The following is an 18,206-nucleotide window of genomic DNA, read 5'->3' on the forward strand; positions in this document are numbered from 1 at the left end:
GGAGGAGGACATGGCAACCCACTCCAGTATTCTTGGCTAGAGAATCCCATGGACAGGGGAGCCTGGAGGATTACAGTCCTTGGGATCACAAACAACAGGACACGACCGAAGTGACTTAGCACGCACACACACAGTAGCCACAAAGTCACCCAGCTACCTAATAAGAAGGGATCAGAAAGGCAGTGTGGGTTATGGAAGAACAGCAGGCCTGAATCAGAAGGCCTGGGTCCCAGGTTCAGCTCTAGGTGAGATGCCAATCTTATCAGGTCTCCATGTCCCCAGACATCTAATGGAGACCACCCCTGCCCATTGGATGACCCAGGGCTACTGTGTGGATTTCACAGGAATGTCACTAAACACTGTGGGCTTCCCAGGTGACTCAGATGGTAAAGAATCTGTGTGTAATGCAGGACACCTGGGTTCGATCCTGGCTTGGAAAGATCCCCTGGAGAAGGGAATGGCAACCCACTCCAGTATTCTTGCCTGGAGAATTCCATGGACAGTTCATGGGGTCGCAGAGTCAGACACTACTGAGTAACTAACACTTTCGCTTCACTTTTCACTTTACTAAACACTATAGAGCACTGTGCCCATGTGGATCTCCCTAAACCCAGCCAGGGCCCTTCTGCTGTGCTGCTCGTTTTGCCAGACACACCTGGGACCCGGTGCTCGGGAGCGTGGCTCCTCCATCTGTAGTGCCTGGAGCTTAGCCAGGGCACAGTGCCTCCTTGGACCAGTGTGAGTGAAAGGGGATTTCTGAAAGGAAACAGCACCACCTAGCCAGTGTCAAAGGTCACCAGTCAGAAGCCCAGGCCTCTCTCTCCATCTCTATCAGGCCACACCATCCCTGTCTCTGCTGTTTCCACTCTGACTTCTCTTCCCCTATAACCCTGACTTGCGTGTGGCTTTGGCTCCCTCTGGTCTCAGTTAGGACCCAGCTCTTGGTAGCCCAGCAGCTTAGCTCCCCAAAGCTGTGCAACCTCTCAGCCCTCAGCCCAGTCCCTTGGAGAGACAACCTGATTGGTCCATCTAGTCAATAATGTGGGTCCTCTTAGACCAGGTATGCAGCCCTGGTCCAATCTGCTGTGGCCTGGGCCAGGGCCACTTGGTGCAAAGGTGCCACCTGGGTCCATCCTTAACTAGGGTGTGGCAGGAAGGACAACTCCAAAGACGCAGGAAGAGGGCGGCCATCCCAGACATTTCTGCCCCAGAATTTCCCTGGAGGCCCCAGCCCCCTGCCCTCCAGCTCCCCCCTCCTCACCTCCTGCTCTGTCTGACCCCAGGCCTTTACTGGAGCATCCCAGGACTCTCCAAAGAGAACCTCTAGGGGGCTGTTCTCTGGAACAAAAAGGACTGGCCATTCAACTTCTGGATTCATCAGCCTGGCAAAAGGCAGGCAAGGGGAGGAGAACAGATGGTCTTTGGCAGGACGCCACCAGGATCAATGCAGAGAGCTAAGACTCTAAGACCCAAATCCTACCCTGAGCAGCTTCCCATGGTCTTAGAATGATGACCTGTGGGACATATTTTGCATGCTCTATTCACACAGTGTATGGTCCCAGGGACATCTGCAAGCGCCTGGACTTTGAAAGCCAAAGATATTGGTTGAATCCTAGCTTTTCCAACTTTTACCTGCATGACCTTAGGAATAGTAGTATTTAACTTGAGCCTTGGTTTCCTCATCAAAATGGAGTTAATAATGCCCACCTTGAAGGTCCTGGTGAAAATTAGAGAAGGTTGCTGCAAGGGTGTCTGGGTTCCTGATATTGTTGCCATTGTTAGTAGAAGTACTAAGAGCAGAGAGAGCACTGGCTCTGTTCTGGCCTGTGGCTGTCCCCCACCCTCTCCCCTTCCTTCTTACACTCCACCCACTCCTGGTTCCCTCCTGCCACTCCAGACCCAGCCACAAGGGTGGGGAGGTTAGGAGACAAGTCCCCACCTGGGGGACCAGACCTAGGCCCTGACTGCCTCTCAAAAGCCTTGTCCAGTGTCCAGTGCCATCCTGGGCCAGCCGCCCCGCCAAACTTCCACTCTGCACAGGCAGACTTATCTGAAAGGAGCTTTGTTCCCAGAGGCATCGCTGTTCATTAAGCAGATGGGTAAATACACTAGGCAGCGTCTGCCAAGAGGCCAAGGAGTGGTAGAGATGGATGCTGTGTGCAGAGCTGAGAGAAGGGGACGCTTGCAGCCCAGAACAGGAAGAAGCCTTTTTGGGAGAAGGCAATGGGGATAGGATGGAAATACAGAAGCCAGCAACGCCTCACCGGAGGCTCTGAATGTTTAAAAAAGGAAGGCAGTCCTTAACAACAATGCTGCAAACCTAACATTGGTCTGAAATTAAAAGTGTACTTTAAAAAAGAGTAAATGGCAGAGGAGGAGGAAGAAGAAGGAGAAGATGAAAGATGAGGAGAAGGAGGGAGAGAGAGTATGGCCTCAGACAAACCTTGACCCAACTTCTAGTGACAAGCAGGACCAAGCAGCTCGGTGCACCAGCCATGTGTTCACATCCACCCTGAACAATGCTTCCAGGCATCCAGGGACATCTTCAGAGACCGTGTTCCCATCCACAGGATCACTGGCAACACTGCATGCCTTCTGACTCCCTTCCAGTTCCTGGGTGTCCACAGTTCCACCGTCACAGAAGGGCCCCTCTGACATAGACTCACCATCCAGCGTAACTCTTCACTTAAAGGACAGTCTTCTCCCACCTGCCCACTGACTTGTCTCTGTTCCTGGAGGGCAAGACCGAGCCATCCTCGGCCCCGTGACCCTTCCCCGCACTCAGCCTGGTGCTGGCAAGAAGTAGTAGGTGCTTAAAAAATATTTGGTCAATTAATTAAGACCAGCAAAGAGGGAATAAAGCCATTTTGCCTTGTTGATTTTCCAGCTGATTTTTTTGAGACCAGCAAAGTGCTGTAGCCTCCCTGGGGCCCCATCACTGCCCACTCAGTCTTGTTTCCAGGGCCGGCTCTGAGCTCCTCCACCACTGGCCTGGTCTAGGCCAGTGGAGGGTGTCTTCTGTGGAGACCCACCAAGTGCTTGGACCTGGCCTCTTGGGAGAAGGGCCTGGAAAGAGCCGGGGAAGGCACCTGCTTTGACAGACAGAGAATGAGCTGCCATGACTATCTTAGAATTCAGAGAGGCCATGGACCCAGATCCCTGAACCCAGTCCAGAGACCCCAGAGGCCACTGGGATGTGCAAGAAAGAGAACGGGACTTGGCCTGGCTCTGCCACACACCACACACCTGGTTACCCAGCCGCTCAGCTTAGTCTCCTCAGCTCAAAACCAGGGAACCTGCTTTCCAGATAGAGCATTTAATGAACTAACACTGGTTAGGCTGCATGAGGCAACAGGCCTGAATTTGTTAACCCTGACTCAGTCACTCACGGGCTGTGTGGTCTTGAATGAGTTGCAGAAACTTTCAGTGCCTCTGTTTTCTTATAGGGAAAGTGGAGATAATATCTATCCTATAAAGTTTTTGTGAGGATTAAATGAAATAATGTATGTAAAGCACTTAGTACGGTGCTGGGCACATAGATGCTCCATAAATGTAAGCTTTATGACTTACTACTATTACTATTGCTACTACTATTATTACAACCATTACTGTGGCTGCTTCTACATCACTGCTACCATCACCTTTACCGTTAGCTCTACTGGGCGCCAGGCACAGAGTTCCTTAGCAGTTCAAGACCCCATCCCCATCCTCCGCATCCAGAAAGAGACTGAGAGGAGAAAATGAGACAAAAAGGAGGAAGAGAAAAAGGAACAGGAAGAGGAGGAAGGAAGAGGGAAAGAAAAAGAAGGAGAAAGGAAACAACTAAAGAAGTAAAAAGAGGACTTCCCTGGTGGTCCAGCAGTTAAGACTCTACCTTCCAATGCAGGGGATGTGGGTTCAATCCCTGGTCGGAGAACGAAGATCCCATATGCCACGGGGCAACTAAGCTTGCATGCCGCAACTGAGACCTAGCACAGCCAAACAAATCAATGAAAGTGAAAATGTTAGTAACTCTTTTTGACCCCATTAACTGTAGCCCGTTAGGCTCCTCTGTCCATGGAATTCTCCAGGCAAGAATACTGGAATGGGTAGCCATTCCCTTCTCCAGGGGATCTCTCTGACCCAGGGATCAAACCTGGGTCCTTTGCATTGCAGATTCTTTACAGTCTGAGCCACCAGGGAACAAATAAATATTTTTTAAAAAGAAGCGAAAATGAGAAGCTCAAGGCCCTAGACTGGTCCCTCCAGCTAGTTGTGGGTGGGGCTAGGGGCCCCTCAGGGCTCAGCATTCAGAAGGGAGAATCTAGGGACCAGCAAGACTTCCCGAGGGAGACTCGGGCAGGGATGCGCCCCAATCTCCTCCCTGATTCTTTGCAGCCTCCTGCGCTGGGAGGCTGTGTGAGGACTCAGTTTTGTCTCTGGGGTCAGTTCTGGCTGCCCCTCTGCTTCAGTGGGGCCAGCCTGCTTCAGCCTTCCATTCCCCAGGACAGTCCAAGGGTTATCACCCTGTGCCCGGCCTCTGCTCAGCGCTGGTGGGGACAGCTCTGCAAAGTGCCCCAGCAACTATGGGTCTAACACGCCTTTGGAGGCTCAGGGCCATGGCCTTGGAGGCTCAACAGTCCCCTGTAGGGGAGGGAACATGGGCCCTCCATAAGCCCAAGATCCTAGAATGTCACGGGTCTCAAGAGCATCTCCTCCAGCTCTTGGTTTCCCAGAGGAGGAACCCCAGGCCCGGAGAAGGGCGGGGTCTTGCCTGGGATCACACAGCGGTACACTGGAAGCAGACCCAGGTCTTCTGACTTTATCCCACCCTGGAGGGTCCCGAGGTGGCCAAGTACAATGTCGAAAGAATGGCCTTTGAATTTCAAGTTTGATTCTGGCATGTATGGCCTGAGATACAACATTTTATCTCTCCAAGCCTCAATTTCCACATCTGTAAAATAGAAAATAATAGTAATAATGTAAACACCTCCTCTACAGGATTGCTGTGTCAGCTCAAACAATAGAATGTAGAGAAATTACTTTGTAAATGACAGAGTGCTGCTTAAGTACAACACAGACATAGCTATTATTCTAGAACTTAGAGCACTGCCTATATTAAGGGCTCCAAGCGCGTTTGCTGGCTGAATGGATGAATGTTTGTGGAATGGTGAATGATGAACAAAAGGCTCCAGGAGTGCTGATTTGTTTAGGTGGGTGGGATCAAGGAAGGCTTCACAAAGGGAGTGACTTGCTGGATGGGCTTTGATGGAGGAGTAGAAGCCTATCAGGGAGGAAAAAAGAGCAAAACAGTGTTCAGAAATCGGGAAATGCAGCCATGGCCTCCAAAGAGCTGTGAATACCAGTTCCACATGCAGGCTTGGGCTCCAGACCCTGCTCAAAACCCATTCCTCTCCTTCATGGCCTATATGTGGTATGTGGAACAGAGGGAGCTAGAAATTTATTCAATCCTAAAATATAGTTTGTCAGAGAAGAAATAATCTTCTGATTGAACATCCCATGTAATAGGTAAGAAAAGTGAGGCTTCGGAGCTGACATGCCTTAACAAAGACCCTATAGCAGGCTCAGCCATCTAGGGCCTACGGACTGAATATGGTCCACTTCCTTTTTCTGTAAATAAAGTTTTATTGGAACACAGCCATGCCAATTCATTTATATATTGTCTATGGCTGCCTTCTTGATATGATGGCAGAGGTGAGCGGTTGCAAGAGACCAAAAGGCCTGTGAAGCCTAAGATATTACTATCTGGCCATTTATAGGAAAAAGTTCACCATCTCCTGTTCTACAGCAAGGTGGTGACAGAACTAGGATGAGAGCCAGACTTCTGACTCCTGGTTGGGTGTTCTTTAACTCCATGCCTGCTTACCCTACCCTCTGGGGCCTACTCCACCCCACACAACACTGCCTGCAGGATGCAATTTCAGGCGGCCAGGCTCCCGGCAGGCTCAGCTCCAGGACACGTGGTGCAGTCAACTGGGAACACCCAGGCTGGCCACTGTTGCCCCCATGACCCAGCAAGACTTCCTGCTGGGAGCAGTTAAGTCCCTTTTGGGGGAGTCTGACAAAGAGATGCCAACACGAGCCTGCTTCTCTTCCATGGGCAAAGCAGGAAGAGCCGGAGAATGTGTAAGTGTAGGACTCAGGCCAGCCAGATGCCAGACTTACAGACACAGCCTTTCAAGAAGCACAAGCGGGGGTTGCGGGGGGACTGGCATCTCCAGCCATCTGCTGAGGTGGCCAAGTCCACTTTAAATTGTGCTGTAGAATTCCTTTCTCAATGCCAGACCGTCCCTGGTGGATTCATTTAATTAAAACCCCACCAGATCCAATCTGTTAGAAGTTATAAGTTCGCACATGTTCTTTCGAGCAGGTCACAGGATACAGAGAGGCCACAGGCCTGGGCCATGGTCACCTGATGCAGTGGCTGGCATAGAACAGACCTGGCAGTTCCCAGGTCGATACCCTTCCTGGGACACCCAGGGTTGCTGCCCAAAACACGCCTGCTCTGGGCCTCATGCTCTGTCCATCCTCCCTGGTTCCACCACATTCAACCTTCAGGATCATCTTTGAGGTCTCCTTTCCTTGATTCACTCATTCTACAGAGATTTATTAAATGCCAGTTATGTGCTGAGCACTCTTCTAAGAATGGGGAAACTGGTAGTAACAAAAGACAAAAATCTCTGCCCTCATGGGCCTTAAACAGCTTCCCTTGGTGGTTCAGAAGGTAAAGAAACTGCCTGCAACGCAGGAAACCCAGGTTCGATCTCTGGGTAGGGAAGATCCCCTGGAGAAAAGAATGGCAACCCATTCTGGTATTCTTGCCTGGAGAATCCCATGGACAGAGGAGCCTGGCAGGCTGTAGTTCATGGGGTCGCAAAGACTCGGACATGACTGAGCAACTTACACATGGGCCTTATAGTTTAAATCCACAAATAAATATGAGAGCATCTCACACATGGTGTATGTACTTTTTTCCCCTTCTCCCCTCTCCTTACTTTTCCTCCTCTCTCCTCCCTTCCTCCTCTCCCCTCTCCCCTCCTGAGCCTAGTTTAAGCCTGAGCCCTTGACAATGGAACCATGCAGAGGTCTCCTGTTGCATCCTTCCTGCCATTTCTCACTGCCATCCCCACCAATATACACAGGGGTGCCAGGAAAATCCATCTCCTTACCTCTTTGGCACATACCTCCCATACTCAGGAGCTGTCAATTGCTCCTCAGTGCCTTCAAGTTAAGATTGAATTCCTGCCCCTCCCCTTTAAAGTTCTTCACATTTTAGCTTTGCTCCCTTACCAACTTTCACTATTCAGGTGAACTTTCTGCTTCAAATAACCCCCAGTTTTTGCTGTTGTTATAATATTCATTGCTTTCTACTTAGTAATAGATTTCTGTAGAAAATATATATAAAAGAAAATTAAAATTAGTCATGAGCCCATGATGCAAAGGGGCTTCTGCCCCTGTGGCTCAGATGTAAAGAATCTGCCTGTAGTGAGGGAGACCCAGGTTCAATCCCTGGGTCAGGAAGATCCACTGGAGAAGGGACTGGCAACCCACTCCAGTATTCTTGTCTGGAGAATTCCATGGACAGAGGAGCCTGGCGGGTTACAGTCCATGGGATTGCAAAGAGTCAGACACGACTGAGGGATTGTCACTTCACTTCATGATACGAAGATAAACTTTCAGGAGACTTTAAGCTTCTATTTCTATGTGTGTGTATGTAGTTACATTTTTCATATTTGTATGTTTACTGTGGGATCCCATTACATAAAGAGTTGTATCCTATCATCTGTATGTCATATTCAATAGTAGTCTTTCTATGTAATTAAGAAACTCCTAAGAATAGCACTTTAATGGCAGCACAATATTCCACCACATAAATATACCTTAATATGTTTAGCCAGACCCTATTGGTGAACATTCAGACTGTTTGCAATTTTTCACAATGAAAATGCTGCTATAAACATCCTTGTTCATAAATCTTAATTCCGATCTCTGGTTCTTTTGCCAGGAGAGATTCCTAGAAGTGGCATTGCAGGGTCACAGGCAGTACATTTCCAAGGTTCTTGAGATGTATAATGTAGCTGCCTTCTTGAGAGTGTCTGGTCATGTTCCCCTCACCCTCCATTAGTGAGAATGCCCATCAGCCTTGGGTTAATTTTCTCTGCCCCTAACATGCCACGTGTCTTCCCAGCATTGTGTCTGTTTTAGCAGCTCCCTTCCAACAGAGCCCTGTATTTCCATCCTTCAGGGCTCGGGGCAAATACTATCTCCTCTGTGAAGCCCTTCTTGATACCTGAACTGGAGTTCTCCACCATTAGCTCTCCCTGAGGTCCCATCTTAAACTCTTTCTGAACCATTTCCCACCTTTGCTTTGCATCTTAATAATTTGTGTAATAATAACCTTCTCTTTGGATGGGGCATTGAAGGTTTCAAAGTGCTTCTCCTGAGATGTTGCATCTGATTCACCTTCAGACAGAAGGTGTTTTTAGCTCAAAGACTGTGGTTTCATCATCTGGGTCTGCTTCTCTTGGCTCCATCACCCACCTCAAGTTAGCCTTTGACTTAATGGACACTTACAACAACCTTCACTCTTTGTTGTCCTACCAGAACAGATTTTAGAGGGGTCCCCTCTGCAGTGAGGACTGAGCGAGATCAGAGTGCCCTGGATTTCAGTCCTGGGTCTGTCCTTGCCCCTCTCCGGGCCTCAGTTTACCCATCTGTAAAATGAACAAGTTGAACTACATAGCCTCCCATATTCCAGGACAGATAGCTCCCTGGCCCCTGGAACCCAGAACAGCCGTGGGGTGCCTCCAAGGGCCCCTGTGCAAAGCTGGCCTCTGGGATAGGCCAGAGGGAGCTGGCCAGGGAGGCAGGCCTGGCTTCAGGCCAGGCTGTGTCTGCAAACACTGACCTTGGCTGCCGCGGCGATTTTCCATGACACCAGCACTGCCCCCCCCTCCTCAACTCCCCCTAATCCCATGTGGGCCTGGGGAGGGGGGAAGAGGGGGACTGTCCTACATCAGAGGACCCTGAGCCGGAGTCATGGGGCACCTGTGGATGGCAGTGAGCTTAAAGAGAGAAAGAGGAGAGGGCAGAAGGCCCCCACAGGGGAAAGTTGGGGAGGAAGATGGAGAAGGGGGAGGACCATGGTGGGCAATAGAAACAAGAGCTGGAAGAGGAGCCAGGAAGATGGGAAGAGAGGCCCTGGAGAGGGACAGGGCTGAGGGAGGGGGGCTGTGCCTGAGAACTGTCCTTCCCTGGCACTCTGGCATGGAGGGGGACAAACTCCAGACCCGGTTCTGTGCACTGGTCCCTCCTCCCAGCCCAGATCCTTGAGGCACGAGTGATTTCCCAGGCCTACCTCGGGCCTTAGCCAGGCCTGGGACAGAGGGGATTCCTTCTGGGCCCTGAAGCTGATTTCATTTCGCAGGGGCCTGAGGGCCACCCGGAGGGCAGGAGCTGTGAGTCACAATGGCCTCTCCTCCCTGCCCTCCCCCAGCCCTGGGTGTCTAAAGGAGCTTTCTCTCATCCACATCTCATACTTCTCGGCTGTCTGGGCTGATCAGTGTTATCTGAGCAGCTGCACCCACCAAGCCTTGTGCCAGACACCGAGGGGACTTGCAGGCCTTCCAGAAGCTCAGAGTCCTGCAGAACTCCTCTGCACAAATCCAGCCTGGGAGCCAGGCAGAGGGAGAGGCGCCTCCAGCCCTGGGAAGGTACTCCAAAGGTCCTTGGAAAAGGCGAGGTCTGAGACGGATTCTGGAGGATGGAAGGAGAAGGCCTGCCTCCCCACCCCACCTCCACCAACTGGGCAGCCTCTCTCCTGCCTCCCTCCCGAAGGCCTGGGCACTCTTGCCAGCTTCCTTCCGCTACATCTCCTTTAACACACCAAAGGAACCAGCAGCGCCTCCATTCCTACTTCCTGGCTTCACGCTGCTGCCACCTCTGTACCAAGGGGGTGGCTCCCTGTCTGTGCCTGTGAGTCCTCCGTGGGCCTTTCTGAGGTGCCCTCTGCAGGCCCAGCAGGAGAGCCCCACCCCCCCTCTGGGGGCACCTAGGGTCTCACAGCCAGTCCCTGGGAACTGCCCTGTCTCTCTTGAGCCCCCAGTCCTCTTTGGCTGTCCTACCAGGCCCAGACAGCATCCTGAGATCACACCTCCTCCCCACGTGCAGCTTTGCATCAGCCCAGCTTGGCCCAGAGTGCACAGCCTGTGGGCATCTCTGGCCACAGGTCACCTCATCCACCTTCCCTTAGGGCAAACATCAGCCTGGTCAGGGCCGTATTTACATTAGATAACTAAGTCTGCGGGGAACCCAGAAACGGGTTGCAGCTAGGCATTGCTAAGGGCTGTGTGTTTCTAATCTACAGAGGGGCTGGGCCAACCAGAGGCGGGACACCAGAGAATCTCAAAGTCAGGGACCTGGAATAAGGAATCATAGAGTTCTTGATGCTACAGAAGAATGTTTCCCAAACTGTTGCTCCAAGGAACATTCATCCAGCAATAAGCACTGTAAGAGAAGCATTCCAAGGTTACATAAGCAGGAAAACGTAAGCACATTCTCCCAACTTTGTCTGACCTTGCTCACAAACACATGTAGGGCTCTGATAAAGCCTCCGCTTAAATGACAGAGAATCCAGTTGAATTCAGCATTCCCTGCAATTTAATTTAACTAAGCAACCCTTTTCTCACCCAACAGTTATTAACAGTCCATGAAATTAGTATTCTAGGAAATCTACCTTTGGGCAACACTGATCTCAGAATGTAGATGCTGAAAGGAACTTTAACGACCATCTAATCTTGATGTTCCCCCAAATATTCATAATAATGATTAATATTTATTGATTCCAACATCCTTGGGCTTCTCTGATGGCTCAGACAATAAGGAATTGGCCTGCAATGCAGGAGACCTGGATTTGATCCCTGGGTTGGGAAGATCCCCTGTAGGAGAGCATGGCAATTCACTCCAGTACTCTTGCCTGGAGAATTCCCATGAACAGAGAAGACAGTCCATGGGGTCGCAAAGAGTTGGACATGACTGAGTGACTAAACACACAACATCCTGAGCATTTTAAGTCAACTAACTTATCAAATCCCCATAGCCACTCTATGAGTTAAGCGCGTCATTATTCCCACTTTACAGATGAGGAAACTGAGGCACCTAGAAGATTAAATAACCTGGTCACAGTTAATATCTTTGACTCCAAAGGCTACTCTTAACTATACCACTAAACTGCAGAGATTCTGTGGAAAACAGAAATATCCATTTTCATTATTTAAAAAGCATAACAATAACTTAATTCAGTCTCTTAAAATCAGTTATTCCATGCTAATCAGAAATTCTGATTGGCAAGTTTTCCTAATTAATAGGAAAATAATTCATTTTTTCACAATTATCTATTCAGTGCCTATTCTAGGTAGTAGCTACACTGTACTGATCAACATTTTATTTCATATGTAAAATCCTTCAAAATTTAGACTTTATGAATGAGTGGGTAAACTGAAAAAGAAAGGCATCCATAACCAGGGTGGAAAAGTGAGGACCTTTCATCTTATCCTATTTCTCCATGTCACAAATGAGGAAAACTGAACTCCCGAGAGGAAAAAGGACTTGACCGAGGCACAAGCTGGTTACGGTCAGGGCCGGGTCAGAGCCCCAGATCTCCAGTCTCCTAGTCCCATGCTGTTCTTTCACCCAAGGCTGTGGCCAGTGTTCTAACCATGTTGCCAGCTAGGCCAGGAGTGAGAGGTCAGGCACTCAAGCTTGCGGGCATGTGAGGTCAATGGGACCACACAGCTGAGTCCAACCCAGCCAAGGCCATTACCAAGGGCTCAGGCTGGTTATTTGTGCTTTGACTAGAAGGAAACAGGCCACAGGGAGAAAAAGTTCAGTAGGAGGGAGGACTGGACCACAACCCTCTGCGTCTCCCTGGAAGACAGAGCTTCAGCCGATTTCTGAGCCCCTTGGTGACGTTGGGAAGAAAACAGAAGAACTGAGGCCCCGAGGTTCCCATCCCACCTAATTTTTCCTGTTGTCTCAAAATATTCATATGACTATTTACACCCAGCCACCTGGCTTCCTCAGGTAAATTCTATGCTCCAGCCAGGTTTCTAGGCATCTCTTAGCTGGGTTGCTCCCAAGCAGGGGCTGCTGGGTTCTGGTTGAATGAACAGGTCAACCTTGGTTATACTGAGACAGAGGGCAGAGGGCAGAGGACAGAGCATTGAGTTTGGGATTGAATATCCCAGGTTATAGTCCTGGCTCTGCCATTTGCTAGCTGCGTGACCTTGAGCAGGTCATTCTCCCTCTCTGGGCCTCCATTACCTCATCTGTACAATATAAAGACTAGACCATATGATCAGTAAGGACCTTTCTGGCTCTGAGGATCATTAAGTCTATGCTGGATTCAGGAAAAGTGGCTGGGAGAAGAGGCGACAGGCGCAGCCCCAGTAAGCGCTCTGATAGGCAGGGGCTTGAGCTTCCTGGTCAGGACGTGAGTGTCGGCTGGTGGGTCATCAGGTCCTGTGAGGGAGGACCCTCAGAGAATCATCCCCGGAGCACAGCCTCTGTGTGTGTCAGGGTCACACAAGAACAGAGGGAGCCCCTCACCCTGAGATGCGTGGGGCTGGACAGGAAGGAAAAAGTGGGGACTCCCTTCGTCCCTCTGTCCCTCATAAACCCAAGCCTGATGGGGGTGAGCACTGGGGCAGGCGGCTGGCCTGCTGGCAGGCAGACAGGCCTTGCCAAACTCCCAGTTACTTCCCAGAAGTTCCAGGGCCCCCGGGGAGAGGCTCCACCCCAGCTGGCTCCCCTACAAGCTGGGTGCCCACGTCAGTAGCTCCTCCTGGCTCCCTCGCTCTTTTACCCAGTGACAATAGAACAGGCGAAGGGGCGGGGGCACACTGACCCTAGGCCCGATCCTCGGAAAAGCGTCCGAATGCCTTGGCATCACACCCCTGTTGCCATTTCTGCCACGTCCAGCTCAGGGCAGTGCCCGGAGACGGGGCTCCCAGTGGGATGCTCTTCTCTGTGGCCTCAGTTTCCCATCCTGGTTGCCTTTCTGGGTGATAAATTGGCTCTGAGGCATTGGAATGAGCAATGAGTCAGAGTGTCTAGAGGCCTTGGCCAACTCACGAGGCTTCTCCAGCCTTCATTATTCCAACCATAAAAAATGGAGATAGTCATAATAACGACCTTGTAGGAAGTTTTTGAGCATTAAAGTTTAAAATGTATCTGAAGGATAAGATCTGAAGCCTCAGCGTGTGGTAGGAAGGGAGAGTGGGCCCTGCAGGGCATCTGACTGAGAGGGTGAGGCATGTCTAGGCAGGGGCCACCCTGGACAGGACAGTGGCTGTAGCAGGGGCCTGAGGCTCTGCGGTGGGGGTGGGGGACTCTGTGGGCAGCCACAGTGGGCATTGAGGCTGCCAGACAGGAAGGCACTGGGTTTTCCTAAAGGATAGAGGATCAGGAGCAGTCCCAGCTTATGAACAAACACAAGACGAGGTGGCAATGGTGGTGACAGTAGCATATGTTTCAAACGGTGGGATACGGTTGCCTGACCCCACGGGAACTTCCTGATCCTCAGGACTACATTCTCAGGCCGGCTTTCCCCTGTGAGATCCTCTCACTGCTCCTTCCTTCGAGAGCTCCACAAATTCCAAAGTACTTTCATGTCCAGTCTCTCCTTTTTTTTTTTTTTTTTTTTTGGCAGCTCCACACAGCTTTTGGGGTCTTAGTTCCCTGGCCAGGGATCAAACCTAGGCCCCTGGCCATGGAAGCATGGAGTCTTAATCCCTGGAGCATCAGGGAATTCTCTCTCCTTTACTCCTGATGGCAGCTGTAGCGGTGACGGCCAGGGTGGGAATTAATTAACAGCTGAAGCTCAAACCCCCACAGTGCAGAGCAGACCAGAGGGGTCCAGAGAGGGGAACGGATTTGCCCAGGGTCACACAGCCAGCATGTGGTCAAGCCGGGGCTGGTCCATGCCTCCCAATCTGTGTTCAGCCCCAGTCACAGTGCCAGGCTCTCCCCCACACCCTCCGCTGGGGGACAGGGAAGGACAGGATGAGGAGCTGCTCTGGCTCCGGGCCCGCCCGGCTGTCTAGGTGAGTTGTGGTCTGGCTGCCGTGGCCAAGCTGGCGGGCACAATCTGTTCTCACCCTGCTGGGGCCCAGACGGGCCAGGCCCAGCGACTCCAGAGCTCAGCTATCTAGGCCCCTGGCAAGGGATGACACCGTCACCAGCTAGATGCCATAGTTGGGGAGCAGGGGACCCCAATCTGAGAGCAGCCCGCAACCTCACACTCCCCAGACCTCCCTAAGCTTTAAGATTCACAGCGATGCTGACTTTACTGGAACTGAGATGTCCACCAGCCCAGGTGATCTCTTGGAAATGTGGAGGAAACCTGGTGCTTCATTCATTATTAATCACAGGGAGTTCTTATCGAGCACTTGATATGTACCAGACTCTATACTAAGTGCCTTATACACATTCTCTCACTTATTTTTCCCTGAAGCCCTGTGATGCAGGTGCTAGTTATTAGCCCCATTTAACAGATGTTGGAAACTAAGGCTAGGGAAGTTTTTTATTTTTATTTTTGGGCCACCTCGAGTGGCATGCAGGATCCTAGTTCCCCAATCAGGGATCGAACCCATGCCCCTTGCAGTGGAAGAAGTCCTAACCACTGGACCACCAGAGAGGTCCCCCTCAGACAGTTTTTTAAAACAAACAAAACACACACACAGTCCATAGCAGAGCAGGGATTTGCATGCAGATTAGACACCAAGGCAGACGGTATCCCACTTTGCCATCAACTCATCACATGAATTTGGGGCATACTCCACAGGCCTGGCTGGCAATGTGTGTGGGAGGGGGGGTGGGTAGGGATGAACATGACAATGTCCAGCAGTGTCCACTCTCACAGACCCCAAGCCAGTATTTAGCTATTCATATGTAGTTGGGGGACCTGAGTGACAGAGCAGGGCCTGGACTTCAAAGCTGAACATTCTCAGTGCCACTCAAGGCAGGGATCACTTCCAGCTGTGAGCAATCCAGGATGGCTGCAGGGAAGAAGAAGCATTTGGTTAAGTTTGGTAAGGCTGAGAAGGGAGGGGAAAATAGAAAGCATTACCTTATTATAATAATCTTGTTGATAAAAGTAAGTATCTTAACAACCCAGTGAAGGAAGCAGGGCCAGGACCAGCAGACATCATTTTACAAATGAGGAAACAAGCTCAGAGAGGGGGAGTAATTTGCCCAAGGTCACACAGCCACTAGTGACAGGGCCAGAACTTGTGCCAATGACTTCTGAGTTTCCACCCAGGGTCCTTTCCCCTCCATGTCTCCAGGCAGAACTTTTTTTTTTTTTTTTTTAATTTTTGGCTGCACTAGTTCTTTGCTGCTGTACGCCAGACTTCTCTAGTTGTGGTGAGCAGGGGCTACGCTTTGCTGTGTTGATCGAGTTTCTCACTGCAGTGGCTTCTTCTTGTTGCGGAGCACAGGCTCTAGGCAGGTGCATGGGCTTCAGTAGTTGCAACACATAGGCTCAGTAGTTGCAGCCTGCAGGCTCTAGAACACCAGCTTGGTAGTTGTGGCACACAGGCTTAGTTGCTCCAACACATGTAGAATCCTCCCGGACCAAGGATCGAAACTGTGCCCCCTGTGTTGACAGGCGGATTCTTGTCCTCCAGGCAGGACTCTTGACTGAGGCCATGTGATAACTGGCTCAGAGGGAGGCTTTGCCTCTGCCTGGCTCCTGGCTGGGTAAGGACTGAAGGGCATGGTGGGCATGGTATGGGTTGAGATTGCCTGCCTGGTGATAGTAACACCTGGAAGGCTCTTGCTTTGACAAAGGCAACACCACCTCCCTATAAGGACAGACCCTACTTCGGGGGCAGGCACAGAGGATGACCACAGGGCCCCAAACAGAGTCTGATGAGGACCATGGAGCACTAATGCATGGGGGGAGGGGATTGTCTCCTTTCCCCTTCTCTGACACGAGTGGGCCGGCTGCCTCTGGGAGCCCCAGTGGGGAACTACACCCCACGCTTTAGCTGGCAGCAAGGAACTCACCAAGGAACCCTAGTTTCCCTCCCTTCACATCGAATCCCAGGATGTCAGAACTCAGTAAGTCCAACCTCCTCCCTTATAGGAAGGAAACCCAGGCCTGGAGAGGACTAGGAACAGGTTCAATGCCCACAGGCAGTGAACTAGAAGCCAGGTCTCCCAACTGACTCGCCAGTGCTCTTCATGGTACCCATGACTAAATTCCCAACAGCAGCCCCAGTCAGCTCCTCTTCTGGGTATAGAAAAAGGTCGGGTCTTTGATCAAACAGACTCTAATTTAAAGGCAAATTGCTCTGCTTCCAAACAGTGTGACCTTGGAAAGGCACTTAACCCTCCCTGCTTCCTCTTCCTCTTTACCGACCCCCAGGGAGTGGTCAGAAGAATAAACGAAAAATCATCAGCGAAGAACTAGCACAGTGCCTGGGGACAAGGATGCGCCCATAACTATGTGTTGTTTTCTTCAGTCTCTCAGTCGTGTCCGACTCTTTGCGACCTCATGGGCTGCAGTGCCCCAGGCTTCCCTGTCCGGAAAAAGAGGCCAGACTCCGCACCACCGTGGCAGAAGATGAGGAGAGAGCAGGGGGAAGGGAGGCAGGTTTCTGGAAGGGCAGCCCCATCAGCATGTGCTTTCTCTCCTCTTGCCCCGTTTTCCCCTAGGCTACGGCCACGCGGCACCCAGCACCGATGGCGGCAAGGTGTTCTGCATGTTCTACGCGCTGCTGGGCATCCCGCTCACGCTGGTCATGTTCCAGAGCCTGGGCGAGCGCATCAACACCTTCGTGAAGTACCTGCTGCACCGGGCCAAGAGGGGGCTGGGCATGCGGCGCGCCGACGTGTCCATGGCCAACATGGTGCTCATCGGCTTCTTCTCGTGCATCAGCACGCTGTGCATCGGCGCCGCTGCCTTCTCCTACTACGAGCACTGGACCTTCTTCCAGGCCTACTACTACTGTTTCATTACGCTCACCACCATCGGCTTCGGCGACTACGTGGCGCTGCAGAAGGACCAGGCGCTGCAGACGCAGCCTCAGTACGTGGCCTTCAGTTTCGTCTACATCCTCACGGGCCTCACGGTCATCGGCGCCTTCCTCAACCTCGTGGTGCTGCGCTTCATGACCATGAACGCGGAGGACGAGAAGCGCGACGCCGAGCACCGCGCGCTGCTCACGCGCAACGGGCAGGCGGGCGGCGGGGGCGGCGCGGGCGGCGCGGGCGGCGGGGGCGGCAGCGCGCACACCACCGACACCGCCTCGTCCACCGCGGCGGGCGGCGGCGGCGGCTTCCGGAACGTCTACGCCGAAGTGCTGCACTTCCAGTCCATGTGCTCGTGCCTCTGGTACAAGAGCCGCGAGAAGCTGCAGTACTCCATCCCCATGATCATCCCCCGGGACCTCTCCACGTCCGACACGTGCGTAGAGCAGAGCCACTCATCGCCAGGAGGGGGCGGCCGCTACAGCGACACGCCCTCGCACCGCTGTCTCTGCAGCGGGGCGCAGCGCTCCGCCATCAGCTCCGTGTCCACGGGCCTACACAGCCTGTCCACTTTCCGCAGCCTCATGAAGCGCAGGAGCTCCGTGTGAACGCCCCCCTCCGGGGCCTGGAGCACGTAGGAGCACGGGCGGGGTGGGGCGGGGTGGGGGGGAGGGGGCTTCTGCCCCAGGAGCAGCAGGGGTCTGCGAAGAGGCTGCCCCAGCCGCCTTCGGCCCCGTGGGGGCGCCCCTACACCCCTCACCACCCTCCCCCTGCCCCCCACCTCCGACTGTGCCTGCTTGCACCAGCCGGCAGGAGCTGGGGCTCTGAGGAACCCCGGAGTCCCCATCTGCGCCCTGCAAATTCCGAGAAATGTGAAACTTGGGGGGAGGGGAGTCGAGGAGGGAAGGCAGAAGCTGGGAGCCTCCCATCCCTTTGGAAAAATAAGGAGCTCGCCAGTTCGCAGAGGCCCCTGCTGGTATCCAGACCCCCCCCCCCCCAACCCCTCCCCTTCCTCCTTCTGGAGGGAAGTTAGTGTTCTGTGTAAGTTTGCATCTCTATTTATACCTCTGTCCTTCCAGGTCTCCTACCTTCCCTTGGCTCCAGAAGTCAGGGTATCTTTGTCGAGGTCACCCCCACTCAGTCCCACTCCCCTTCCTCATCCCCAGCCGTGT

The 18,206-nt window shown here is 52.2% G+C and overlaps 1 protein-coding gene across 1 annotated transcript in view; it reads left to right on the top strand.

The window, feature by feature from the left end:
* Positions 1 to 17,783, top strand: part of KCNK3 (potassium two pore domain channel subfamily K member 3) — a 36,727-nt gene extending 18,944 nt beyond the window's left edge. The window contains exon 2 of the mRNA XM_043917756.1: positions 16,720 to 17,783. Coding sequence (XP_043773691.1) covers positions 16,720 to 17,642 — 923 coding nt within the window. The 3' untranslated portion in view covers positions 17,643 to 17,783. The remainder of the gene's footprint in view (positions 1 to 16,719) is intronic.
* Positions 17,784 to 18,206: the final 423 nt, after the last annotated feature.

The sequence above is a fragment of the Cervus elaphus genome, chromosome 11 (genome assembly GCF_910594005.1).
Source record: "Cervus elaphus chromosome 11, mCerEla1.1, whole genome shotgun sequence".
Lineage (NCBI taxonomy): Eukaryota > Metazoa > Chordata > Mammalia > Artiodactyla > Cervidae > Cervus > Cervus elaphus.